General features: G+C 34.8%; 3 protein-coding genes and 1 non-coding gene across 5 annotated transcripts; 3 read left to right on the top strand and 1 right to left on the bottom strand.

Annotated features, from left to right (window-relative positions):
* Positions 1-4167: 4167 nt before the first annotated feature.
* On the bottom strand, positions 4168-4950 carry LOC125583236. The gene has a single exon (XM_048749871.1). The coding sequence runs from the start codon at positions 4948-4950 to the stop codon at positions 4168-4170; it is 783 nt and encodes a 260-aa protein (XP_048605828.1).
* Positions 4951-15320: 10370 nt separating this feature from the next.
* Positions 15321-17402, top strand: LOC125583825 (phosphatidylinositol transfer protein 3-like). 2 transcript variants are annotated; one of them, XM_048751343.1, is made up of 6 exons: positions 15321-15441; positions 15818-15919; positions 15993-16169; positions 16288-16386; positions 16469-16714; positions 16819-17402. In XM_048751343.1, exons 2-6 carry the CDS (start codon positions 15863-15865, stop codon positions 17119-17121), a joined length of 882 nt encoding a protein of 293 aa, XP_048607300.1. In that variant the 5' UTR covers positions 15321-15441; positions 15818-15862; the 3' UTR covers positions 17122-17402. The 2 variants fall into 2 exon arrangements, with proteins under 2 accessions (XP_048607300.1, XP_048607301.1); XM_048751344.1 differs by lacking the exon at positions 15321-15441 and adding an exon at positions 15455-15671.
* A 5144-nt stretch (positions 17403-22546) lies between these two features.
* Positions 22547-22620, top strand: TRNAI-UAU. The gene has a single exon. It is a non-coding gene; the product is annotated as a tRNA-Ile (tRNA).
* Positions 22621-22690: 70 nt separating this feature from the next.
* On the top strand, positions 22691-27694 carry LOC106361444 (vacuolar sorting protein 39). Its single transcript, XM_048751342.1, is given in 16 exon segments — positions 22691-22913; positions 22915-23086; positions 23088-23268; positions 23587-23798; positions 23876-24007; positions 24101-24244; positions 24713-24825; positions 24913-25096; positions 25099-25323; positions 25384-25786; positions 25789-25922; positions 25990-26235; positions 26746-27117; positions 27119-27202; positions 27277-27375; positions 27464-27694. Coding segments are annotated over 16 exon segments (2943 nt in total). The 5' UTR covers positions 22691-22875; the 3' UTR covers positions 27668-27694.
* The last annotated feature ends 15 nt before the right edge of the window (positions 27695-27709 follow it).

The raw sequence follows: 27709 nt of genomic DNA, 5'->3' as shown, positions 1-27709 counted from the left end.
GCACGGCTTCATCCTGATTTTTTGTCTCCATTAGGAACAAGACTGCTGGAGAAATTCGCTTACGGAATTCCCTAATCCGCTGGACTGTCAAGGTGCTCCCAATGCCTCGACAGTTCCAGCTTATACATGCTAAGGAAGATACTTTTGGAGAGGATGAAAATCCTTCTCCTTCCCGGCCATCGCCGGGATCAAGTTAACAGCCAATCTCTTTGGTGGAGCCTTCCGTTGCGCTCTTCCTCCAGCTGTTATAGCATCAAGCATGAGCTTCCTTCGGTGAGACTGTAGTGTGGTGTTAGTGCGCCTTTTCTTCATGCTAACTGATACGCCCTAAATCGGGAATGATCACTTTAGCCGGGTGTTGGATATGATCTGAGAAGGCAAACGACACTTCTGGAACCGAGATGGATTGAAAGGATCGTCAAGAGATGCGGAATGGCTCTTGATATACCCACGATCTAAGGCTAACCACCCAAGAATGAATGTAGTGTGTTGGCTAACCACCAAACGACACACAAAGATGATTGGCTGACCACCAAATCAACAAGCCGGTTCAAACTGATGAACTAGTTAAGAACTCTCTCTCTCTCACTCAGAGAAAAGAAGAATCGAAAATAAACAACCAAAACTGAACTGATTTTATTCATCAAGGGACTACATATTTATAGTGTTTTGTAGTCAAAGACAATTAAAGAAAATGTGGGAAAACAATGCATAGAAAATAGAAACATTGACTAGAATATTATTAATGAGTCAAAGACTCAGTCTTCCATGCAGATTGGTCAAAGATGACACTTCGGTTCACGTTCTGGTCAAGGAAACCCTTCGGCTACTGTCCAGGTTCTTCCGAACCTGATAGATGCACGGCGGTAACGATAAGGACTCCTGCGGGACTGTCCGGATGGTCCGTGGGGTGAAAATCCATGTATGTCTTCAGGTTCTTCACAATCCAAGCTAAGTCTGGCTCGACTTTTGTCCTTAGAATGTCGAGATGGTCGGGAAAGACGAGCTCTGGTACGGTCAGTTCGGTCGTCTGAGCGTGGTTCCAGCCGAAACTTCATTCCGGATGAACGCGGGTCGATCCGGTACACGGCTCAGTCAGTCTGATCGGTACGGTTGGATGGATGAACCTCGGTTGAATTGTTCAGAACGTCCTGATGTCCATGCGGAGCTGGTTACATGTACTGATCCATGGACTGGGGTACATCATTCCCTCCTTCTTCAAAAAGATTTGTCCTCAAATCTGTAACATTAAAAGGAAAAGGGTTATATGCAAAAGAATTATAATCAGCACAATGCTCACCTTGAGTTTGGTCCGGTTTTTGAATGGAAGTAGATCCTTCTTGGTTTGCTTGATGACCACAGATTTGTTCTTCATCTAGCCCCTTCGTTGGCTTATTTGTGAAGTCATCGAAAATTGGCAATGGGACCGAAAGTTCTTCCTTTTCTGGCTCGGTTTCAACTTTCCCCAAAGTCACCAACGATTTCTGTTTTTGGCACTTGTTGGCATAATGACCGACCCTATGGCATTTGAAACACCTGGTAGAAAGAACTTTGCTTGTGATTTTCACATCCTTGCTTTTATCAAAAGACAACACATTAGTTTTCAATTCAGAATTTGAAAGAGAAGAAGAATTACTTTGTTGTTTTGGTGCACAAGAAGTGTTGGTGTTTCCCTTCTTTTTGAGTTGCCGGACAACATGAATCGCCTTATGCAACATCTTTTCACAGCTGACATAAGTCTGAAGCTCGTTCTGATCAAGCACATCACGGTTGCTTCTCTTGGCTTTGGTGAAGAGACGATCACCACTTCTCATCATCGCACCTGTTTTGTCTCTTCTTTTGTTTCTGCACAAAGTCAAACCCATTTGAAGCAAACTGTTTCTTATCAAAAAACAATTGTTCCTTTTCAAAAACAGTTTTAAAAGGAAAGTAGACGTCTTGTTGTGGTTTTGATTTCTTGAGAAGTCCAAACATCCTGAAAACACTTAACAAAGTTAGCAAATAAAAATCCTCACACTCTCAAGTGTTTAGCTCACGATTTTTAGATGGTTACTCAGAGTTCTTTCACTGGTTCAAAGGATGATAGACAGTCAAAATTCAGCAATCAAAACCCAAAACAAACTTTTGTGGCAAAAAGAAAAGAGAAAGAAAGGTGAAGAGATTTTTGATATGGATCCGTCTTAACTGTCCTAAGGCTGGGTTTCTCTTCAGCCAACAGGGTTTCTCTTCAGCCAACAGGGTTTCTCTTCCACCTCTCCCCCTCGATTTCTCTTCAGAAGCGATTCAAGCCAAAACTTTTTTTTTATCGATATTTTTTTTTTATAATAGGCGATTACAAGGGAGTAAAAGAACAGCCCGGATCCAAGAAATAAGAAAAGAAAAACGTGGAGAGATGAGAAGATGAAAAATGAAAGAAAACAAACCAGCCAAAGTGGCTCTGATACCACTTGATACGCCCTAAATCGGGAAGGATCACTTTAGCTGGGTGTTGGATATGATCCGAGAAGGCAAATGACACTTCTGGAACTGAGATGGATTGAAAGGATCGTCAAGAGATGCGGAATGACTCTTGATATACCCACGATCTAAGGCTAACCACTCAAGAACGAATGTAGTGTGTTGGCTAACCACCAAACGACACACAAAGATAATTGACTGACCACCAAATCAACAAGCCGGTTCAAACCGATGAACTAGCTAAGAACTCTCTCTCTCACTCAGAGAAAAGAAGAATCGAAAATAAACAACCAAAACTGAACTGATTTTATTCATCAAGGGACTACATATTTATAGTGTTTTGTAGTCAAAGACAATTATAGAAAATGTGGGAAAATAATGCATAGAAAATAGAAACATTGACTAAAATATTATTAATGAGTCAAAGACTCAGTCTTCCATGCAGATTGGTCAAAGATGACCCTTCGGTTCACGTTCTGGTCAAGGAAACCCTTCGGCTACTGTCCAGGTTCTTCCGAACCTGATAGATGCACGGCGGTAACGATAAGGACTCCTGCGGGACTGTCCGGATGGTCCGCCGGGTGAGAATTCATGTATCTCTTCAGGTTCTTCACGACCCAAGCTAAGTCTGGCTCGACTATTGTCCTTAGAATGTCGAGATGGTCGGGAAAGACGAGCTCTGGTACGGTCAGTTCGGTCGTTTGATCGTGGTTCCAGCTGAAACTCCATTCCGGACGAACGCGGGTCGATCCGGTACACGGCTCGGTCAGTCTGATCGGTACGGTTGGATGGATGAACCTCGGTTGAATTGTTCAGAACGTCCTGATGTCCATGCGGAGCTGGTTCCATGTACTGATCCATGGACTGGGGCTAATCACTAACTTCCTGCAACGTACTACGTGCAGTGCGTCTTCTCGCAACTCGTTTCCCTGCTGCTTTTGAGGTCAGAGCAGGATGTATTGGTAGTTCCCCTAACTCTTCAGTCTCCTCAGTAGTATCAGATAGTAGGGGCCCCAGGCGTAAATAGACATGAATCCTATCTTCGCTGAGAGTCCTTATAGGGGACCTCTCACACGGGTCTAACCTGCCTGCTTCAAACACATTTGAACTCGAAGGTCGAGTAATGGAATCTATTGATGGAAGAGTCATCTCCAATTGTTGAGGAATCAAGTTTTGTAGGTTCTGGAGTGTGTCAGCTTCCTTCCTCACAAGATCCAACCCAGCCCGACTTGTTCGTTGAGTATTGACAGAGAGCCTCTCCTTGGCAGAGACTATATCCTCTCATGACCCATTCCCAGAGCGGGGATCAGACAAACGTGACGAGATGCTCGTTCGTTTGTCTTTGTTATTTGGGCCTGTTGTAGGCGATTGATCGGTCCTAGAGCTTAATCTGTGATAGGAGAGACACGATTTCCTCTGGACAGAGCAGAGGGAGGATCGTTTTTGTCTTGTGTTTTTGAGGTTGCAAAAGTTCCATCATGGTTTTCTCTGGTTGTTGGTTCTCTTCTGTGGTGGAGAGGTGTGCCGAGCCAAGTGACTGTCATTGTAGTGGCGTCTATTCTCCTCAAATCCAGAGCCAAAGCTTCTCTCTGACGTTTCCTTTCTCACAGGAGGGGAGTGACGCTGGTGGTGGTAGGGTTGACGTTGGGACTGACGCTCGTAATCCTCATCTATTTCCTCTCTTCTATAGTTTGTCCAGCGTGCCCCGCCCTAGTGAGGCGATGGGTAATGGCGGGACCTTTTCCTGTCATCCTGTCTGCGTTTCCCTTCTTCAATGCTTTCCAGAGTGTTTTGTTGGGAGATGCCCAGGTTCCTCCTATCTTCCTTCTGGTGACGTAACTCCACGCGACTTTGGCAGTCATCATCTTCATGGCACAAAGACTTGCAGAAGAAGCAATGTTTCTGTAAGTTTTCATATTCCATTTCTATTTCGATAACATCACCCGACGGTAGTTGTAGGTCCATCTTCATTATAAGAGGTTGAAGGCCGTTCACAAGGACACGGACTTGGGCTTTCGCCGCTTCTTTGACGTCTATGTGGCCCAAGACCGGGCCAATAACATCAATGGTTTGATCATTCCAGTAATGGAGGGGAATGCCATGAATGTTTACCCAAAAAGGAATGCGGTTTGGGAAATCATCTGAAATGATCGGTTCCCACCTTTGAAGAATCAACATCCACTTTTTGAAGTGGAAGGGTGCCTTAGAGAGGATGGTTTGAAGGTCTTTCTCAGACTCAACAAATTGGAACAGGGACGGCCCCAAGGCGCGACCCGTTAGTCTTCCAACCACATTCCAGTGCTGCAAGAAGAAATCAACTAGGGCCCTGGTCTTCTGTATCGCCGGATTTGTTGCTCGACCTATAAGCATGAACTTATTTCGTTCGATGAGTTCCGAGATATCAGATTCTGGAACCTTAACGAGCGGCTTTCGAAGCGTGGTGTTGTTGGCCATAGCTTTACCCTTCTCAGCTCTCGTGTATCGGTGAGACATTATGGTAAAGATGCTAAGCTATCTCAGATGTGAATGCAACCAAGGAGAAGGCGAAACTACAAACTGTAGTAATGTGGAGTGCAGTTACGATCTTCGTAGAGTGAAAGAGAGCAAGGAGAACCACAAAATCTACAAACAGTAGTTCAGATTAGGAAGAATTGCGGTTGTAGTACTTGAACAGAGGAAGTTCCGAGACATGGGAGAGCCCTATAAGGTGAGAGACATCCATTCCTTCCCAGAGACAACCTCCATAGCTACGATATTCGTCATCAGAACACTTCAGCGGTGAAGTAGGGTGGCTCCGGCGGTCCCTCCGACACGGTCGGGGGAAGAACCCGGTGGGTAAAGACCAGAGAAACCTTTTGTCCGGTAGATACTTCCCTAACAAGTAAAAAGTTTGAAAAACCCGAAAAGTATTTAGCGGTTTAAAACCAAAGAGGGGAAGTCAGCTTTAGGAGCTACTAAAAAACTGGTGGGTAAAGACCCTTTTTGAGATTCGGGCCTGGGAGAAAAACTTTTATATTCGCTCTACGCGTACGTCTTTTCTTCTAGAAGGACTTTATCCCCGTAGGGTCACACAAAAAGAGATGAATTTTTGCCTAATGTATACGTGAAGTTGTCCTGGGGTCTTGCATTCATTCAAAAAAATAAGTTTTGGGGTCAGTACGTGCTTTTGTAATATGCTGGAATCAACAAAAACATTTTTGGGCCAGTATATGTAGTTTAATTCAAAAGTCTAAAGAATAAAAGTTAATGATTTGAACCTGCTACCTTTGAATGCAAATGATCATGTTGTTCCACCAGACAAATTAACTGAAAAGCACCAACAGCTGAAAATATTGGTCAGTTACAACCAAATACCCAAGAGTTTTAAAAACTGTAGTAAAAGCACCAACAAGAAAATATACATTCCAAATTTAGACGGAGAAAAAGAGACTAGGGGTTTTCTGGCCGTAGCTACCCATCATGGGTAACCCATGATGATATGATATACACTAGTTGCATTAGGGGTAACAATGAATACTGAAAGTTCGATATGGCAATAACAACGATTGATGGCCCTATCGGCCCAACTAAAACCTTAAACTTTATTAATGAGTTTGTTTTCTGGTTATAAGAATGACAACCGAGTGATGGCCAAAGTCCATTAATCTATTTCCTCTCTTCCCATCCCTCCGAACAGTTTGCTCTACTAATAGATTAATAGTATATATATATATATATGTAATGTAACTAAAGATGTTTGTCTATGCTTCGTGATTTTGAGTTCGTCTGTTTAAAATTCATACCTTGTTTTGTTGCTGTTTACTAAATCTTTGCCTGTCAACTTATGTCTTGGTCTCTCTTCACAAACGTATTTCATTCTTTTCTAGAAGTTTAGACTATGAGTTGGGAGAGGTGTAATTTTCTAGAGAATTTATTGTATACGCCTTAAGAAGATTCAAAGCTTGATTATTAACGAAAACTGGTGATAAATTCTCTATAGAAATATCTGACTTTTTGGTCTTCGAGGTTGTTCCATATACACTAACAACAATGACACATACTGTACAAAACGTTTAGGGTTAGGTCCAAAGTAATTTCACACAAGTACTTTAAGCGAACGATAGTGATACATTATTATTTCTGCAGTATTCTTCGTGGAGCTGGTTTAGGTAAGAAGGCATCGTATTATTCAGAAATGTTATTGGGAATGTGACATGGCTATGTATTGTCTCATGTGATCAGCTCTAGCCTCCATAATGACCACTCCATAGTTGTAGACGTCGCTAAAGTCTCAATGTGGCAATAAAAACGATTGACGATGATCTTTTAACTTCCTTGATGAGTTGTTTTTTGAATTATAAGAAGATGAATAACAGTAAACAATAATCTTGTTCCCAGTATATACTTGTATAATTCTTGAGATGACCGATCAATATATTGTATATTATTTTTCGGTAGAACAGATTATAAAGAGTAATAAACTAAGAAAGTGATAAGGTCGGATCAACGTCACATGGTGTTATTTTTGTGCCATTTAATAATAACTGGTCCAAATAATGTCCAATGTCAATGATGCTGATTTAATCAAAAAACATAAAGAGTATGCTAATTATATCATCATACGCACATGGTTATGTTTCTAAACCGAATCTTTGATGTTTTCTAAATCAATAGTTCGAGTAAAACGTTACAATTATATTTATATTATTATTATTGGTTGATGTCGTCTTTTCTGGACTCTTTTTATTTGTCTACCTAACGCATGAAAGAGTGGTTTGCACATTATTAATAAAAAAATTAATAGGTTTTTTTTCTTACAAGGTAGCGAATTTATTAAGTTTTTTTTTTAACTTTAATTACTTCTTCAGATCTTCTAGATCGTGGCACAATTGACGAAGATGGAAGACATATAATGAACGTAAATAAATAAAAAGACAACACATAAGAGTTCGTCAAACGTGAAAGAAGGTTTCCTTTTCAATGTGAATTGTATTAGTAACAAGATATCAGCCCCTTGCTTGCAAAGGTTTTTTGTTTGATGTTTTAATTTAATGAAAACTATAAAATAATAAATTATTTTATTATAATATTATGATTGTTGTTGCATATGTTGTTTGAGTTTTATTTTATAATTAAAATCCGTTTTCACACATAAATTCAAGTTAATATTTGTATTTTATAATTACGGTGCATAGATGAGTTGTTATAAACTTTATACTTAGAATTAGAGAAAATACTATACATAAACATTTAAACTGAACACAATCCGAAATAAAAAATAAAAAGTAAAAAGAAATGAAAGTAAAATACATCAATCGAATCAATGACAACATTAAACATGTTCTTATGTACTAATTTAATGTTTTATTAAATAAATCTTTAAAATTTTATTTTACACTCCTTTACAATTTTGTTTAAGATTTTAGAAAAAGTAAATTACTGTCATATAACCTATTACAATTATCTTCTCTTTAGAATTTCAAAAACAAATATATTGCTATCAACTAATTATTTTTAGCTATTAATAAATATTTTTAAAATTGATATTTTTATAATTCATATCAATACTAATTTTACACTTCTTTTGTTAATTAAATAATTTTTAGTATCATGTTCATCATCAAACACTCTCATAAAAATAATATCAAATAATTTTTTAGTATCATGTTCGTCATCAAACACTCTCTTAAAAATAATATCAAATATTATAAAAATTTCTTTTGTTTAGAATTTTTTTTTATAAAAATGGAAAACAACTATCAAATATTCTTTTACAGTTTTGTAGGATTTTAGAAAAAGAAATTAATATTACATAATCTTGTACTATTATATTTTGTCTAGGATTTAAAAAATAAAATTTCTATCAAATAACTATTTCTAGTTAATATTAACTATTTTTAAAAGTTACAATTTTCAAAATTTGTTTTTTTCAATATCATTAATATTTTTACAATTTTTCTTAATTGAATAATTTTTACTATCATGTTTAGCATTAAATTTTGAAGTAAAAATGACTATTAAATAAAAATTTACAATTCTCTCTAATCACGATTTAAAAGAAAAATTCTTAATTGGTTAAGATTAGAAAAGAATTTTCTTTTAGAAATCTCTTTTATTTAAGATTTTAGGAAAAAAAGAAGTTATTTTAACATAATGGTAGTTTTTATTGACACATTCACAATGTAATTATCTGAAGTTAATTTTTGGTTTATAATTTTGGTTAAAAAGTAAAGTTAGTTAATTAAAAAGGAAATTAATTATTTTATTTCTTTTAGATTTTTATACAAGAAACTTATACCCAAACTTGAATCAAATGCAAAACTGACCTAAAAGCCTTGTGAAATTACAGCCAGCCATTTTTACGAATATAGCCCCAGTAAGTCGTCTGAGTCGTCTAAGATGCTAGAAGTCTTCTAGATGACTTCTATTAGATGAATCAAGTAAGTCGTTTGGTGTAGTTGATCTTTATAATAATTTATAAATTCTTTAAGAAATATTTTGACAAATGAAAAATTAAAATCATATAATTATAAACAGTTTTAAGTAATGTAAATTAAGACATAATAAAAATGAATAGTTTTCAGCATAGATGAGTGAAAATATTCAATCATGATATTCTTTGGTTTTAGGGTTTGACAAACATGTGTTGTAGTATTGTATGTATTCTTAGGGTTAGATTTTGGAAAGCTTGAATGTTTTTTTGAAAAATTAAATTTTTACCCATAAGTGTTTATTTTGTGTATAATAAACACTTTTGAAATTTAATTTGATTTTATGAAGTTTTTAATTGGTTAATTAAGTTTAGGGGTTATGTTTAGGGTCTAGACGACTAACTTGCAAGTCGTCTGGTGAATAATTTAAAACAGACGATTTACATGTAAGTTGTCCAAATATTTTAGCCTAAAATTTTATAAAAATTTATTTTCCCGCTTAAATAATTTAAACCAGACGACGTACAAGTAAGTCGTCTGTTAAGTCTTCTGTTTTAGTTTTCCGCTAAAAATATTTTAATTTCCCGCTAAAAATATTAAAGTCTTCTGGGCGACTTAGAAGTAAGTCGTCTACGAAGTCGTCTAAATCAAAAATATTTAACCTAATTGAATTTTTTTGTCTCCCTATATAAAGAAAAATTTACACATTCTCTCTCTTCGTCTCAAATGGCTGCAACAAAAATGTAATGTTCATCATTCCAAAACTCTTCAACCTCTCTCTAATCTCTTAGAACTTATAAACGCTAAGTTTTATATCAATTTATTGTTTTTGTCTCATGTCTTTCTCTCTAATTTATCTTGTTTTTGCAGGTTTGTCATCACATGATTCTCATCTTCCACTCATTTAAAGGTAGATCTATAAATTTTAGATATGTATTTTTGTGTGTTCTATAAAGGTAGATTTATCTAATCTTCCACTCACTTTCTCTGTTTTTAAGCCATTTGAACGTTTTTGGATATGCAGGTTTTTCATATCTGGATTTGGATATGCAGGTTTTCAGATCTGGAAGACTTCTGGGACGACTTACCTGTTAGTCGTCTAAAATATAATACGCTAGACGACTTCCAGGAAGTCTTCTCTGGACTTTCTGGAAGTCTTCTGACGAAGTCTCCCTTTCATAACAGATCTGAGCGTTTTGGTAAGTTTTTATGTCTGATTTTTCTTCATTTGGTAACTTCCTGTTGTATAAAGTTCTTATTTTTTTCCCAAACTAAAACTCTCCAAACCCCCTCTAATCTCTTTGACTTGAAAACACCAAACTTTATATGAATTTTTCAGTTTTGTCTCATGTCTTTCTCACTAATTATCTTGTTTTTGCAGGTTTGTCATCACATGATTCTCATCTTCCACTCATTTAAAGGTAGATCTATCAATTTTAGATATGTATTTTTGTATGTTCTATAAAGGTAGATTTATCTAATCTTCCACTCATTTTCTCTGTTTTAAGCCATTTGAACGTTTTTGGATATGCAGGTTTTTCAGATCTGGGTTTTGGATATGCAGGTTTTTCAGATCTGGAAGACTTCTGGGACGACTTACATGTTAGTCGTCTAAAATATAATGCGCTAGACGACTTTCAGGAAGTCTTCCAGACGACTTCCAGGAAGTCCTCCTGGAAGTCCTCCAGACGACTTCCTGGAAGTCTTCTGACGAAGTCTCCCTTTCATAACAGATCTGAGCGTTTTGGTTAGTTTTTATGTCCGATTTTTCTTCTTTTGGTAACTTTTTGTTGTATAAAGTTCTTACTTTTTTTCCAAACTAAAACTCTTCAAACCCACTTTAATCTCTTTGACTTGAAAACACCAAATTTTATATAAATTTTTCAGTTTTGTCTCATGTCTTTCTCACTAATCTATTTTTTTTGCAGATTTTTAATGAGATGGTTCTCATCTTCCACTCATTTAAAGGTAAATCTATTAATTTTAAATATGTATTTTTGTGTGTTCTATAAAGGTAGATTTATCTAATGTTTCACTCTTTTTCTCTGTTTTTTAACTATTTGAACGGTTTTGATATGCAGGTTTTTCAGATCTGGATTTGATATGCAGATTTTTCAGATCTGGAAGACTTCTCGGACAACTTACCTGTTAGTCGTCTAAAATATAATGCGCTAGACGACTTCCAGGAAGTCCGTCTTCTGACGAAGTCTTCTTCCATATCAAGTGAAGTCCAAGCTTGTCTTTGTAGAGGAATGATCTATAATAGTTTTGTTTGTGGTCTGCTTTGTGATTTGCATGTCTACTCTTTTAGTTGTGATTTTTTGTAAAATCAGTAATAATGTTTCCCTAGATGTAATACATGTGCTAACAATGTGTTTACACATTTACAAATCAATGAAATAATAGACTTCAATAGCCTTTTTCTTATCTTTGGATCTCCCATATGCAATAATAAACTCCAATGGCTTTCTTCTCATCTTAATAAACAAGAATGTTGGTAGTTCATATTGATACAACATTTTAAGAAGCATTTTAACCATTCTTCCAACTCATAACAATAATCATCATTAGTATTTATAACAATAATACTTAAGAGATGGAAACAAACAATAGTAACTAGTCAAAGCATATCACATTTTTTATAAGTTTGTGTTGAAAAACTTAGTCAAATTTAGTAAAACTAAGGGAGAAAATATATTTTGAAAATATGAGTTTTACATACCTTGAAGTTACTTAATACTCTTAAAAATACAAGTTATTCAAAAACTAGCGTAGAAGACTTTCACGGAATTCTTCTCGGATCAGGTAGAAACTTTAATAAACATGAATGTTGGTAACCTCATAAATATCACGAATTAAATTATAAATTTCATTCAGTAGCTAAAATATTGATTAATAGACATTAATTAACAAGAAAATGTTAAAATTCTTTATAGTTTTAGAGAAAATGAAAGTTTATTAAACATTGACGCAGACGACTTCCACGGAGGTCGTCTGGCAGACTTCTAGGAAGTCGTCCATTTAGGTTAGTTTTGCAATTGATTTTTAACGTAGACGACTTACATGGAAGTCGTCCATCTTTTGTTTGTTAAAAAAAAATTCGAGACGACTTCCATGTAAGTCGTCTAGAAAAAACGGGTTAGTTTTGCGTTTGACCGGATTGTGTCAGAAATTTAACTTTTCCTGGACGAGACGACTTACATGTAAGTCGTCTAATAGAAAATTAAAAAGTCAATATTTTGTTATACCTAGACGACTTCCGGTTAGTTTTGCAATTGAAAAATAAAAAAAAAAAAATTTTTTTCTAAACCACTTACACAGAAGTCGTCCGTCAGACTACTTACATGGAAGTCGTCCAAGATAAGCAAGGTTTGACCAGAATCTCGAAATAAAATCATGGACGACTTCAATGTAAGTCGTCGGACAGACAACTTCCGTGTAAGTCGTCTAGAAAAAAATAATTTTTTTGTTTTATTTTTCAATCGCAAAACTAACCTGAAGTCGTCTAGGTATAACAAAATATTGATTTTTTAATTTTCTATTGGACGACTTACGTGTAAGACATCGAGGAAAAGTCAAATTTCTGACACAATCCGGTCAAATGCAAAACTAACCCGTTTTCTCTAGACAACTTACAGGGAAGTCGTCTCCAATTTTTTTTTTTAATAAACAAAGATTTAAGTCGTCTATAAAAACACATTTAAAAGTCAATTGCAAAACTAACCTCTGCATTGACCACAAGACTTCCATATAAGTCGTCTACAGCCAGACGACTTACTTGTAAGTCGTCTGGACGAACAGATCTGCGAAAACTTACTTGTAAGTCGTCTGGACGAACAGATCTGCGAAAAAAACTGATTTCATAGTTTCAACCAGAGAGATAACTTGTTTATCACACATAAGTCTTCTCCAAGCACCCATAATCTCAAACAAAATTGACCCACCAAAGAATCGTAAGATTCAATGGCTCTATGAACCATAAAAATTTTAGAATCAAAATCTTGGTTTTTTTGGATGAATGTGGAGAGAAAGTGAAAGAGATGTTGTTTTTAGTTCATAAGAATTGAGAATGAAAGAGTGTAAATCGATTTTTAGGTGCATTAAGAGCTTCAAATTGGTTGTTCATGGTGGTTGGTGTATTGATGGCAATGACAATATTGTGAATACTTGAGGAAAATGAGGGTAATAAGTAAAATATGCATTTTCGAAAAGAAAAAAAGTGATGGCATTTTCGTAAATAATTTGAACTCTGGGGGTGAAAGAGGCAAGTCAAAGTTTCAAAAAAACATGGGTTAGTTTTATGTTTAAATTTAAGTTTTGAGTCATATTTGCAAAAACCCCAAATATTTATAACTATGTTTTGTCATAATTTTTTAACGTACAATTATCTATTAAGAATGAAAGTTATTTACTTATAAGAAAATAATAAGAGTATTTTTATAATTTTCTTTGAATTATGCTTTTATAAAAGTAATATTATTTATTTTAAAGTTAGTTTTTCTTCATGTATTTATTAAATAATTTATTGTATTTGAATGATTTTACGATTCTTTTTTGTTTAACATTTTTTTCTTAAAAGTTAATGTTTATCTTTTATAATTCTCTATTTTTAGTATCTTTTAAAACAAACATTATAATGAAAATAATAATAACAATAATAATAATAGTAATAATAATAATAATAATACTATTAAATAATATTTGTAATTAATTTTTAATAAAAATCGTTTTGTTATTTTAGTATATATATTTTTTGATTATGATATAGTTTAACACATATCACATTTTTAAATATATAACTGGCATGTGTCACAATCATGTTTAATAGCAATTTTGAAGAAACAAGCTCAATATAATCTTTTATAATTATATTTTCATTAAAATTCTAGAAAATAAAAATCATATTAAATAAATTGTTTTCAAACCTAATTTTTAGGATTTTGAAAAAGGAAATTTCTAAAACATTACTACTAAATATTTTTTTTTAAATCATGTTTACTATTAAATAATTTTTAAAAGTAGTTTTTTCAAAATGCGGTTTTACTATCTTATTATATATATTTTAATCATTATATATTTAAACACATGTCACTATATTAGAAGAAAATTATTATCAAATAATATTTTGCAATTATCTTTTGATTATGATTTTAAAAAAGGAAAATTAATATTAAATAATATATATTTTAACTATGAGATATATTAACACATATCACAATCTTAAATATTTAATAGCTATGTGTCGTGATCATGTTTTCATGAAAAATAGTTTTATCTATATCATATATTTTTAATATCAATTTGTTTTCATAAATCTATCTAAATTATTAAAATTGAAGTACTTTTTGGTATTGTTTGGAAATATGTATAACAGTATAGATAAGAATTGTTTGGAAATAATGGATAGAAATATATAAAAAATATATTATATTTGTAGTAATTTCACTGATATAATTATGTTAATTGTATTTCTATATTTCACTCAGTTTAGCAGTTTCATTAATTATATTAGCTTAACAATATATCACATCATTAATTATATTACCATAATAATAATAGTGCATATTTTTATTTATTAGTTAATCAACATTAACTTTGTGCCAATTATAAAATCAAAAATGTAAACAATTGAGTTTTGCATATGGTTAAACGTTGTTCGGTTTAGTTTGTTTTACTAAAACTTTTTTTTTTAGTTTTAATCGGTGGAAAATTACGTAACAAAAAACATAACTTAAAGACATGTTTTGTGAATAAAATAATAACTTAAATCAAAATAATAAAAAATATTACATTTATTGTCACTTAATTTTTACTACATATAATTATTTTACTAAATAATAAAACTCTTTTTATTTCACTTAATTTAGCAAAATACATAGAAATTGTCTTTTTAATTAGTTTATAATTTATATAATCAGTTAAGCATGAACATTTGGCTATCTATTTATGTATGGATTGTTTCTTTCGGGTAAAAACCAATACCGTGCAGATGCGCAGATCAATCTCTAGTATAAATTTCAAACTCAAAAATTTTAGCATATAAATATTAATGAATTTTAATTTTTTTTTTTTTTTTTTGTAACTTAGGCTTTCATATGAATTTTAATTAACCATTAGATCTAAGGGAGTTCCCACATTTTATGTATTTTGTAAAATCACCAAATCTTATTACTGCACGATTTTCGGATCTCTTGTCTCTTACAATAATAATCGTTTCGGATCTTATATATTTGGTCAAACAAACAAACGCCAAAAACTGAAAATTAATTATACAAAAATAAATAAAATAGTACTACTATTTATAATTTACCAACAGTTGGCCTTTCACATGAACATAAAACACATACTATATGCCCATTTTAAAAAAGTTTCGAATATCAATATATAACTTATTAATTAATAAAACGTATTAATTTTAAATGCCACATAAATTGGTTAATGTCTTTTCCCACGTTTCATGCTTTCAAGTTCTTTTAAAGTGGGAATGATACTCGCGTGACGACCAAACCCCATTGATACCTCTCTCTCTTTCGTTCTCTCTCGATCACTCATACAAAGAGATCCTTATTATCAGGTTAGATCCTCTTTGCGTTTTCAACTTCGTTTTTTTAGTTCGTTCTAAAACTCTAGAAAGCTTTGTACCATTTCCAAGTCTCTCTCGGCCAAGAAGTTTGTGATCTTAAAAAGTCAAAATATATGTAACAAATGCTTTGAATTATAATACGTTTCGAGAAGGCCTGTGATTTTCTAGAGAGTTTCTTCAAAGTTGAATTATTGACAAAAACTTTGTAGAATCTTTATTAGGTAAGGTAAACTAGAATGGATTCTTGATCCCGTATTAGATGTTAGATTATTATTTTTCTATTAATAGCCGATCAAACTATCCTCTTGCTGATTCTTGAATCTAATCTAGCTCCTATTGGATCATAACTATAATTTACCATTTCTAGGCTTTGAAGCTTTCTCGTTAGAGATTAAAAGATTGTTAACTAAACATGTTTAAGAGAAGGAATGCGCACCAACTTGATGATGGTTCTCAGCATGATAACAAGGTATACAAGAATCTTTATTGTATTTTTCTCTCATTAATATAACTTCAATAGTCTTACGCCGATAAAATTTCAGGTTAGAGAATTGAGATCTGCGATAGGGCCGCTCTCTGGACAAAGTTTAGTGTTCTGCTCTGATGCTTCCTTGAGGAGATATTTGGCTGCTCGTAACTGGAATGTGGAGAAAGCCAAAAAAATGCTTGAGGAGACTCTCAAGTGGAGATTAACATACAAACCTCAAGAGATCCGTTGGGTAAATTTAACTCTATTTTTTTTTTGCTAACATATTTAACTCTATTTTGCTCATATATTCAATGATTTTGTATATTTTACGAGTAAATAATTTTTTTCTTGTTTTTAATTTTCTCCAGAATCAAGTAGCACATGAAGGTGAGACCGGTAAAGTTTCAAGAGCTAGTTTTCATGATAGACAAGGCAGAGTAGTACTTATAATGAGACCAGCATTACAGGTAAATAAGCGCATTTTCACATATTTGACTATTTTAAAAATATTTTTCGTGAGTTTTAAAAACTCTTGATATTGTAAAACAGAACTCAACATCAGCAGAAGGTAATATCAAGCATTTGGTATATCTTCTTGAAAATGCAATCCTCAATCTTCCCAAGGGACAAGAACAAATGTCTTGGCTCATTGATTTCACTGGTTGGTCTATGGCTGCTAATGTCCCTATGAAAACAACACGTGAGATTGTCTACATTCTACAGAATCATTACCCTGAGAGACTCGGTATCGCCTTTCTCTACAATCCACCAAGACTCTTCCAAGCCGTCTACAGGGTAAAGAGTCATTACACATTCATCAAAATGTTTTTTAATCTTTTTAAAAGTTTTTGAACTCATTAAAGAAACATTTATTTACCTACTCTTATCCCTGTACGTAGGCTGTTAAGTACTTCTTGGACCCATGTACAGCTCAAAAGGTCAAGTTTGTGTACCCTAAAGACAAAACAAGTGATGAACTGATGACATCACACTTTGATGTTGAGAATCTTCCCAAGGAGTTTGGAGGAGAAGCAACACTAGAGTATGATCATGAGGAGTTCTCAAAACAAATGTGTGAAGATGATGTCAAAACAGCAAAGTTCTGGGGACTGGAAGAGAAACAGTATCCTAAACCAAACGGTTTCTCTCCAGCCGATGTTGTTCCTGAGCCAGCCAATTCTCTTGCATCAGCAGCTAGCTGAGAGTTATATATATACACACAGAAACAAGAAAAGATGAATAGTAAAGGTTTATTCTCGTCGAAGAAGAGCCAATAAAAAGTCATGTTTACTTAGATAACTAATAAGGTTCCAAGTCTTTGCTTAGTGAGCCAAAGACTTTTTTTCTAATGTTATAATAGAGACGTTCCTTCTCATGAATGTTGTATGTGTGAGAATATTGTTACGGTGTGTAATTGTTTTGTGTTTAGTAATTGAAGTTATCAGAGTAATCCTTTTATTTATGATGATTTTTTTCGAGTTTATTCATGAGTTCTGATGAAATATTGCTCTTAATTAACTAATCTATCTATTACAATATTTTTAAGTTATACTAGGATCGGTCCGCCCTACGGGCGGGTTGTGATATCTTGGTTTTTATCGATGATATAATTTTTCTTTAATGTTCATTTGGTTGTGAATGTGATTATATTAAGCAATCAGTGTTATTTACATCAAATTCCAATTATATAACTAAAAATGACATGTGAGCATACTTAGTATTGTCGTTGATTCAGTTACAAAATTTTATAGTGTTATAATACTCATAACATTTTTCTAAATTTAAACTTCGAGCATTATAAGTTAAAGCAAACAAAATCGATCAAAAGAAAGCACAATAGAGAAACCTTGTTAAACCATAGTAAGGATATCTGTAGATCTTATGGGGTGAAAAGTTGAGATTTAGTTTCTTATTTTTCCTATGTAGCCAAAGAAGGAGCATAGGCCTTTTATATTCTGTTTTTGATCAAATGAGAGTTTCAACAATTAGAGTATGAGAAATCAAATACGATTATAATTGGGTTAGATTTTAATAGATATATATTACAATAGAATTGACAACTAAAATATAATTAATATGTCAATTCATAATTTTTTATTTATTTATTCCATGTGTTGCTCAACAAATTTGAAATGATTAAAACTCACTATTTGTTATATTTTCAGTATTGGAATTAACAGAAGGTAAATTTAATTTAATTAGACGTTGTTTATGCTTTAAATACTTTTATCTTATTATTAGTTTTTCGTATAAACAATTGTTTAATTTTTTATTATTTTCTTCGCTTTCTTTGACTCCTGCAATTTTTTTTTAATTTCTTCAGATATTTTCTTAGCTTCTTTAGATCCTTCTTTTAAAAAAAAAATCAGATTTTTCTTTATGCTTTGACGTTTACTTAATTTCTTTTAATATATTGTTTCTTTTCTTTCATTGATCATACATCCTTTGCTTTTAAATCTAATAGTTGTATTAACTTCTGGGATCTTTGACTTCTTTTCTTCCCAACATTCATTTTCTTGTCTTCGCCTTTTTTCTATCCTTGACTTATTTTTTCCTTTTCATTTGCATGTTTCAGATCTGACTTCTTGGAGAAGAACGTGGAGAACCATTTACACATCACCATCGACGTTGTTTACATTTACCATATTTGCAACTGATCAGTGTCATTTGTTCCGGCCACCACCGTTGTTATTTCTTCCACCACCATTGTCATTTCTTCTTCTACCGACATAAGTATTTTATATTTAGATTTATTATAATTTCTGTTTATTGTCGTCTGTAATATTTTAATGATTTAAAATCGTTTTATATTTTCTAATTTATTATTTTGTTAAGATTTGAATTTGGCCCAATTTAACAAAGTAGCCCAATATGTATAAGTCTCAAATATATACATTTGGAGTTAATTCTTAGTGGACTGGACTTTATAAACTAAAATAATGACAACAGAAAAAACGAAAACCCAAACGGAACAAAAACAAAAATAAATGAAACGCATCGTTTTTGGAAATGGGACAGGTGTCGCTTCTGGGATGCATGACTTAGTGACGTGGAGGCACAGGAGGGAGGCAAACAATCTATATATATAAAAATATGTTTGCTTCACTCCTGGGGTATCCACGTAGGACGCCACGTCATTAAGTCGGCTCCTGACAGCGCGACACGTGTCCCCTTAACCAAAACTCTGTGTTTCATTTATTTACGTTTTAAATTTGTTTGGGCTTTTAATTCAACACGGTTTCTGTGTTAAGCTCATCATGAGAAAGAGTAAGTCAACGGGTCGTTTTAAGTGGGCTAATTTTCTTAATAGATTTCGTCTTCGTCTTCTAGAATCGATATCTAGGGTACATGACTTCTTCAACTTCTGATTTCTTATCCCGACCATGAAGTTTGGAGAGAGTTATGGGAGATGAATATTCACATCCAATCTCTGGTGCGAGCTGCCGTTCGCCTCGATTCATCTGGCTTTCTTCTCGCCGGCGAAAGGAAATCGGAACCGTTACAGGCTGCATTCCAATCGCGGCGGCCGCCTTGGTGCTGGTAGTATTCCTCTGTCGTGGGGAGGCGGAAGAGCCACCACCACCACCGGTAGAAGATTCACTGCAACAAATCCAAATCTGAAACCAGAGCACCTCAAGAGAAGGGAGTTTCAAGAGAGCAGCGCTTGCTGTCCAAAGATCAGAGACAACAGTGTCGCACATCGAAAGACAAGTCAAGTTTGGCATGCAAGAAAAACAGCTTTCACCAAAACCAGTCACACGGTTGGAATCGAGTATAAGGGTGTGCAGCTGTGCGAACTCTCCAACGATGTTAAGCTTACGGAAATGCAAAGACCTCACATTCAAAACTTCGCAGCTCAAGCCTTGAGAGAAGACAGTCCTGAAAAAAAAAACAATCAAAGCTTAAGAAATAATGCAAAAAGAAAAGGAGAAGACAAAAGTCTATTGCTTACCTCCATAAGATTTTCCCAAAACAATCGTGTACATCAACAAGATGAAGTTTTTGATTGACAGAACGTATCAAGGACAATACGTACTGATCTTCCAGAGAACAAGAGGATCTCACAGAGAGATTTATTCCTTCTACCTCAGATGGGTTGATCTCATTGCATAACTCAAGCAGCGGGTGAAAGTCATCGTACATCACTCTGTCAACTAAAAGGTTCATGGTGCATCTTTGATTCCTTGACTTTTTATCCTCCGCCTGAAAAGTTCATTTGATTGGATTCAATTGTAAGGTTAACACAGAGTAACAGTAAAACAGAAGCAATACATATATCATATGGAAAAGGATAAGGTAAGCAAACCTCAAAGAAGGCAGATAACATGGAAGTGTTGGGTACGGTTCCATGCTTCTTACACAATTCGATATACCTAAAACCAAAGGTAAACCCATTGTAGCTTATTAAGAATCCTACTTAACTTCAATCAAGTGATCTATGATCCAAGACTAAACCAAATTACCAGAATTCAAAAAATTAATCTGATCCAGAAAGCACCCTGAAGCAGATATGTTCACCCCCAAATAAAAGAAGAAGACTTAAAAAAAACGTTCTTTTTAATTCCTTAGAGCAAAAAAATATATAACAGAATCAAAACTGATCCTTAATCAGCGAACAAGGCAGATATTCAGACAAAGAACACCAAATTAAAACAATGAATCAAAGCGCAATCTAAATTCATTGCAAAAAGAGTATATAATTTCGTTCATCCAAATCAAAATCACAGAAAAAGGAAGAGCTCATCGACTTCCATGTCAGGTTTCAGACAATATCACATCTCAACTTTTTTCTGTCTTAATTCAAAAGATTAGACACAAGCAAAAAAAGGTGAGAAACAAAAAAAAAAAATCAAAACATACTTCCCCTCAAGGGTGGCGATTTCAGTGAGCATAGCCATTCAATCAAATCTTACGCTTGAACTCCGAAAACCTTTTTTTCTTCGATGTTATCAATTGCAAACACTTTTCTACACGGAACCAAGTATACCAACCGATTGAGATGCACGAGCGAAGAGAAAATAGAGACGATGATTAGAGAGAGAGAGGGACCCAAGGGTGCTGCTTCTGTTCTTCTCTTCTCTTCCCTTCTTCCCTAAAAAAAAATTCAATAGTGCTATTGAAACGTTGCGTTTAGGTTTCTGTAGCGAGCGGTGAAAAACACCCGACTTGAATCTTCCGGGTCGAGCCCATCTGACTTAAATGGGCGGGGAGGCTGATATATTAAAAGACGCATGAAGTAGATAGAAGGAAATTTTATTTTTCATTAGCCTTACCCTTCAAGAAAGAAATCATTCTCGCTCTCTTTCAGCATCAAAACATGTTAACAAGCGAAGAATTTCAAGTAAATTTTTAACTAATGCATATATTATATTATGTTTTTTTTCTGTCCCATAATAAATTTATAGTACATTTAAAATTAAAATAATGTATTACTCGGTATAGCAAATGAAAAAAATATAAGAGGTAATAGATAAGTAAAACACCCACTAATTATACACTGAAACTGAATAATAAAATTTTATTAAAAATAAAAGTACATTCAATATATACAAAATGTAAAATAATCGATGTCTTGAGTACTAAACCCAACCACAACAATAAAAACTCGAATATACTTAATCTATATAAAAAATTTGAGCAAACATTTAACAAATGTATACCATTTCAAACATGAAAATCATATCATTTATACAACCTTATAACCTCTAACAATAATAATAAATAATAAATAATTTTAGCTAGACATATGCAAAGATGATATAAAATGTGTTCTCATTATAAAACATAACAAAAAATAAAATAAAATAATAATTATTTCCTGTTCGCGCCACGTAGGACAGAAATAATTTTGGTATATCATTTCAATCATGAAAATAATATCATGCTAATACAACCTTATAATCTCTAATAATAATAGTAAAAATAAATAATTTTAGTTAGACATATGCAAAGATGATATAAAATATGTTCTCATTATAAAACATAACAAAAAAAATATAACTAAAAATAATATAATGTCAAAAAACATATTTGACAACAAATACTAAAAAAAACAAAAACAAGTGACAAAAATAAGCAAACATCAAATGTTAAGTAAATGGATATAATGTCCTTCATCACTTAAAATTTTCTACTAGACAATAAACACTATGATACACATTTCTTGCAAATGTAAACATAAAACACAACCCACCAAATCATACAAAATAAAATAAAATTCGAATTTACAAGTAAAGTAAACCCCGTCCGTAGGACGGGCCGATCCTAGTACTTTATATATTTAAGTTATATGTCAAGATGAGCTTGGAAAGGGTATTTTGTATCTCTAAAGATTTTAAGGACAAATTTTAAAAGGCTATTCATATCCTATATTTTATTAATAGTAAAATATAAACTTCTTTTATTGATGTAAAGTATATAGTGTATTTTCAAAAGCAAATGTAGCAACAAGTTTAATTATTTAACATTCAGAAATGAAATAAACATGAAAATCACTACATATTTATAAACAAAATATTATATATTAAGTTTACTAAAATTCAAATTCAGGCTTCATCAGAAATTTGTCCAAATATGAAATAATGAACAAACTGCGATATAAATACATGTAGACTAGTTAACACAACAGCTCCCGTAGCTCAGTTGGTTAGAGCGTTGGTCTTATGAGCCGAAGGTCGCGGGTTCGAGCCCCGCCGGGAGCATTGTTTTTTATTTCATTAATTTATCGAAGCATTTCACAATTTTTAAAACTAATTGCACGATATCGAATCATCATCTCCGTTCTCATCTGCAAGTGAATTCAATTTCCATCTCTAATGCAATTGTTGCAATAAAAATCTTTCCTTGGTAAATTATTTAACTCAGTGTTCATGATCCTACTACCGACATTTATCTCAGCTCTGATTCTCAATCATCATTTCGAGAAACGTTGAGATTTTGATCCCACGAAAGAGACAATGGTTCACCACGCTTACGACTCGTTCCAGCTCCTCAACAATCGATGCTCTCGAATCCTACGGCTCTAAACTACTCGCCGGATGCTACGACGGCTCCCTCCGCATTTACTCTCCTCAATCCTCCTCCTCCTCTGAGCTGCGTCAAGAGCCTTACGTCCTCGAGACGACCGTCTCTGGCTTCTCTAAGAAACCTATCGTGTCCATGAAGGTTTCTAGCTTCAAGAGAGTTGCTTCTGTCTCTCTCTGAGTCAATTGCGTTTCATAAACTTCCTAACTTGGAGACAGTCGCTGTGATCACCAAAGCGAAAGGCGCGAACGCGTATGCCTGGGACTATGGTCGTGGCTTCCTCTGTTTCTCGAGGCAAAAGAGGGTCTGCATCTTCAAGCACGACGGTAAAGTTTGGATTTTTAGTTGTGTCTGAGCTTTGAGTTATGTCTTGTCTGCCTGTATGTCTCGGAGCTTTGAGTTGTGTCTTGTCTCCCTGTCTACATATTGAATTGAAAGTTTGGATCTTAAGGTGTCTCGGAGCTTTGGCTTGTGTCTTGTCTGCTACACATTGGATTGGAAATTTGGATTTTTAGTTGTGTCTTGTCTCCCTGTCTAGATATTGAATTGAAAGTTCGGATTTTTAGTTGTGTCTTGTCTACACTGGATTGAAAGTTTGGATTTTTATTTAAGAAGAGTTGTTTTCTGATGATGGGTTTGTTCAGGAGGAGGAGGGTTTGTTGAAGTGAGAGACTTTGGAGTTCCTGATACTGTAAAGTCCATTTCTTGGTGCGGTGAAAACATTTGCTTAGGGATTAGGAAAGAGTATGTGATACTTAACACTGCTAATGGGACACTCTCTGAGGTGTTTCCTTCTGGTAGAGTTTCTCCTCCTCTTGTGACTTCTCTACCTTCTGGTGAACTTCTCTTGGGGAAGGTGAATCTTGGTGTAGCATCTGCCTTGAGGGTGTTGTTTGGATTGTTATTTTATTAGTTTCTTCTTTGTACTTGTAGGAGAACATTGGAGTTTTTGTTGATCAAAATGGGAAGCTACTTCAGACGGAGAGGATTTGCTGGTCAGAGGCTCCAAAGGCTATTGTCATTCACAACCCGTATGCAATAGCCTTGTTGCCACGGCGAGTTGAGGTATGTAAAGTTCTAGGAGAAGCTAGTTTGGTTCTCTTTGCATTTCTAGAAACCTGTTAGTTATGCGCTTATTATGCCTTTTGTTTTAATTAGGTTCGCTTGCTACGAAGCCCCTATCCTTTAATACAGACTGTTGTTCTCCAAAATATTCGGCGCCTTGTCAAGAGTAACAATGCTGTGATTGTTGGTTTGGATAACTCTGTTCATGTTCTCTTTCCTGTTTCTATTGGTGCCCAGGTGATTTTGACTTTAGCTCTGAGAATATTTGATGTTTCTTGCTACTAGTTTGTGGGTTCGGTTTATTCGGTTAGTTCAGAGTAGTTCGAAATTTGAATTTTTTTTGGGTTTGGTTTGGTTCGGCTTTCAGTTAGTTCGGTTTCAAAAACTGATACCCAAGTTTTTGATTTTGCGGTTAGTTCGGTTTAATTTTCGGTTTAAATTGAATAAAATTTGAAACTCTTTTGTTATTTCGGTTCGGAATTTCGTTAAGATTGGTACTGTTTGGATTTTTTTTTAAACGAACTAACCAACACCGAAAACAATTTTTTTTTAGTTGCCGAACCGAACCGTCGAACCGAAGTAACTGAAAACCGAACTTTACGGGTCGGTTCGGCAAGTTCGGTTCGGGTAATAACCGCAGGCCTACTACTGCTCACTGATGAATATATGATACTATTTTTCTGAGAAAGTTAAGTGTCATTGCAGATTGTACAGTTAACAGCTACTGGAAACTTTGAGGAAGCCTTAGCTCTATGCAAGTCACTCCCTCCTGAAGACTCAAGCCTAATAGCCGCGAAAGAGAGTTCTATTCATACAAGGTATTAAAAAGCCATAACTTCAATGTTTACCCAGTGGTAAATGGGAATCTTTATGTTTATATTCGTTCTCTCTTTATCATGATACAGATTCGCTCATTATCTTTTTGAGAACGGGAGCTATGAGGAAGCCATGGAACACTTCCTGGCATCTCAAGTAGACATCCCACATGTACTTTCCATGTACCCATCCATTATTCTTCCTAAAACAACAATGATTCCTCAACCAGATAAGAATGTGGACATCTCTGGGGATGAAGCTGCTCTGTCTAGATATCATCATCCGGCTTTTGGGATGACATGGAGTCTTCCTCTCCTCGATATTTATTCGAATCTGAAGGCAATGCAGCTCTTGAATCTAAGAAAATGAGTCACAACACTCTGATGGGTCTTATAAAGTACTTGCAGAAGAGGAGACCTGGTATGATAGAGAAGGCTACTTCTGAAGGAACAGAAGAGGTTATTTCAGATGCTGTTGGCAAGTCTAAGAAGTCCAACAGGGTAATAGATGATGATTGTTAACTACCTTTTTTGCTGAGGTTTGAACAAGTTTTTCTGCAGGGACGTGGTGTGAGTCCGCTTAACTCAGGTGCCAGGGAGATGGCAGCAACCCTTGACACAGCTCTTCTGCAAGCACTTCTACACACTGGCCAGTCCGGAGCTGCTGTAGATTTATTAAAGGGTGTTAACTACTGTGACATAAACATCTGTGAGGAGATTCTCATGACAAGTAAAAATTACCCTGCACAGTTGGAATTGTTCAAGAGCAATTCGATGCACCATGAAGCCCTTAAGCTTCTTAAACAGCTCTTGGAAAAGTCCAAATCAAACCAGTCACAAACTGATGTTACGCAGATGTTTAGTCCTGAGTTGATCATTGAATATCTCAAGCCTCTCTGCAGGACTGATCCAATGCTTGTGTTGGAGTACTCTATGCTTGTCCTTGAAAGCTGTCCAACACAAACTTATCTGGAAACATCTCTGCAGACCTTGTCAATTCGTATCTGAAGCAGCATGCTCCGAACATGCAGGGTAGATATTTAGAGCTTATGATGGCAATGAATGAAACCGCAGTTTCAGGGAATCTCCATAACGAGATGGTGAGGAATAATAGCACTTATGTGGAAGCATTTTCAATGAGTAACAGTTTGGATGATGTACTTACAGGTACAAATCTACCTTTCAGAAGTGCTTGACTTGCATGCTTCTCAAAGCGCGCAGCGGAAGTGGGATGACAAGGATCATCATCCTCCCGAAAGGAAGAAACTGTTGTCTGCGTTAGAGAGCATTTTAGGGTATAATCCACAGACTCTGTTGAAGCGTCTTCCACGTGATGCTCTCTATGAAGAGCGTGCTGTTATATTGGGGAAAATGAATCAGCATGAGCTCGCTATGTCGATCTATGTTCATAAGGTACGTATCAGTAACCTTCTCTTGTCACCAAATAATCTTTTACAAGTTGGCGAGTTGTGATTAGAGAAAACATTGCTACGTATAGGCATGGACACATTTATCTGGAATCGAAGAACTGAACCAAACCGAAAAACGAGGTTCGGTTCAGGTTTGGATCCTTTCGATTATCCGAACGGATCCTACATCTCTAAAACCAAAAAACCTAACCAAAAAACGAAATAGTCTGACCAAAAACCGAACCGAATATTCTAAATACTCGAATGGATCCTAAATCTCTAGAACCAAAAAACCAAAATAACCTAACCAAAACCGAACCGAATATTCTAAATACTCGAACGGATCCTAAACTTCTAGAACCTCTAGAACTGAGAACCAAATGCAAGGGGCTGGGCTAGCTAGGCACATGCATTGTGTAGATAAGTATATGGTGAAACTGTATGTAGAATATATATATATATATATATCCTTGTGTTGCTTATGGTTTAACTCGTTGGTTTTTGTTTCTTATAGCTTCATGCACCTGATCTGGCGCTAGCTTACTGTGATCGTATATATGAGTCCATATCTTTTCTACCATCTGGAAAACCGTCGAGCAGTATCTACCTCACACTGCTTCAAGTATACCTGAATCCTAAGAAAAGCGCAAAGGACTTTGCAAAGCGTATTGTAGCTCTAGGATCATTCGAAAGTTCAGACACAACGAAGATGATGGAGTCTGTTTTGTCTTCGAAAGTTAAAGGAGGCCGGTCCAAGAAAATTGTTGCGATAGAAGGTGCTGAGGAGATCCGAGCTGGTCTCAGTAGCAGCACTGACAGTGGAAGAAGCGACGTTGATGCTGAAGAACCCTTGGAGGAAGGAAACTCCAGCGTTATGATATCTGAGAGTTCTTGATCTGTTGAGCCAAAGGTGGGAGAGGATCAATGGTGCGCAAGCTCTTAAGATTTTACCTAGAGAAACTAAACTCCAGGTGAAGTGTTTTGAATCTGACTTGTTTACCATTTTGTTGAGGTTTTGAATCAGTTCTTTATGGAATCCCTGCAGAACCTGCTTCCGTTTCTTGCACCTCTTCTCAGAAATTCAAGTGAAGCACACAGGAACTTTTCAGTTATCAAGAGTTTGAGGCAGAGTGAAAACTTGCAGGTATGTTTGTGTCGATGGATGAATCATAAACCCTTAGGATTATATGTTATTCATCGTAACAGAGGAAAATGTGTGTTGAACTAAATAGGTGAAAGAAGAAGTGTACAAACATAGGAAGGGAGTGGCGCAAGTAACAAGCGAGAGCATGTGTTCATTGTGCAATAAGAAGATTGGGACAAGCGTGTTTGCTGTTTATCCCAACGGGGAAACGTTAGTCCACTTTGTCTGCTTCAAAGATTCTCAAGGCATGAAAGCTGTTGTTTCTAGGACACCACATGGAAGAAGACGATGACATGATCATTACCGTAACGTAACACAGGTTTAGGGCACTAAA

The sequence above is a fragment of the Brassica napus genome, chromosome C3, assembly GCF_020379485.1.
Source record: "Brassica napus cultivar Da-Ae chromosome C3, Da-Ae, whole genome shotgun sequence".
Classification (NCBI taxonomy): domain Eukaryota; kingdom Viridiplantae; phylum Streptophyta; class Magnoliopsida; order Brassicales; family Brassicaceae; genus Brassica; species Brassica napus.
The sequence above is the reverse complement of the archived record's forward strand: the minus strand, read 5'-3'. Positions and strand labels throughout refer to the sequence as shown.

Coding starts and splice junctions, on each gene's coding strand:
- LOC125583236 (XM_048749871.1), bottom strand. CDS start 4,950: ATGTCTCACCGATACACGAGAGCTGAGAAGGGTAAAGCTATGGCCAAC.
- LOC125583825 (XM_048751343.1), top strand. CDS start 15,863: ATGTTTAAGAGAAGGAATGCGCACCAACTTGATGATGGTTCTCAGCAT. Junction 15,920..15,992: donor GTTCTCAGCATGATAACAAG/GTATACAAGAAT, acceptor ATAAAATTTCAG/GTTAGAGAATTGAGATCTGC. Junction 16,387..16,468: donor TAATGAGACCAGCATTACAG/GTAAATAAGCGC, acceptor ATTGTAAAACAG/AACTCAACATCAGCAGAAGG.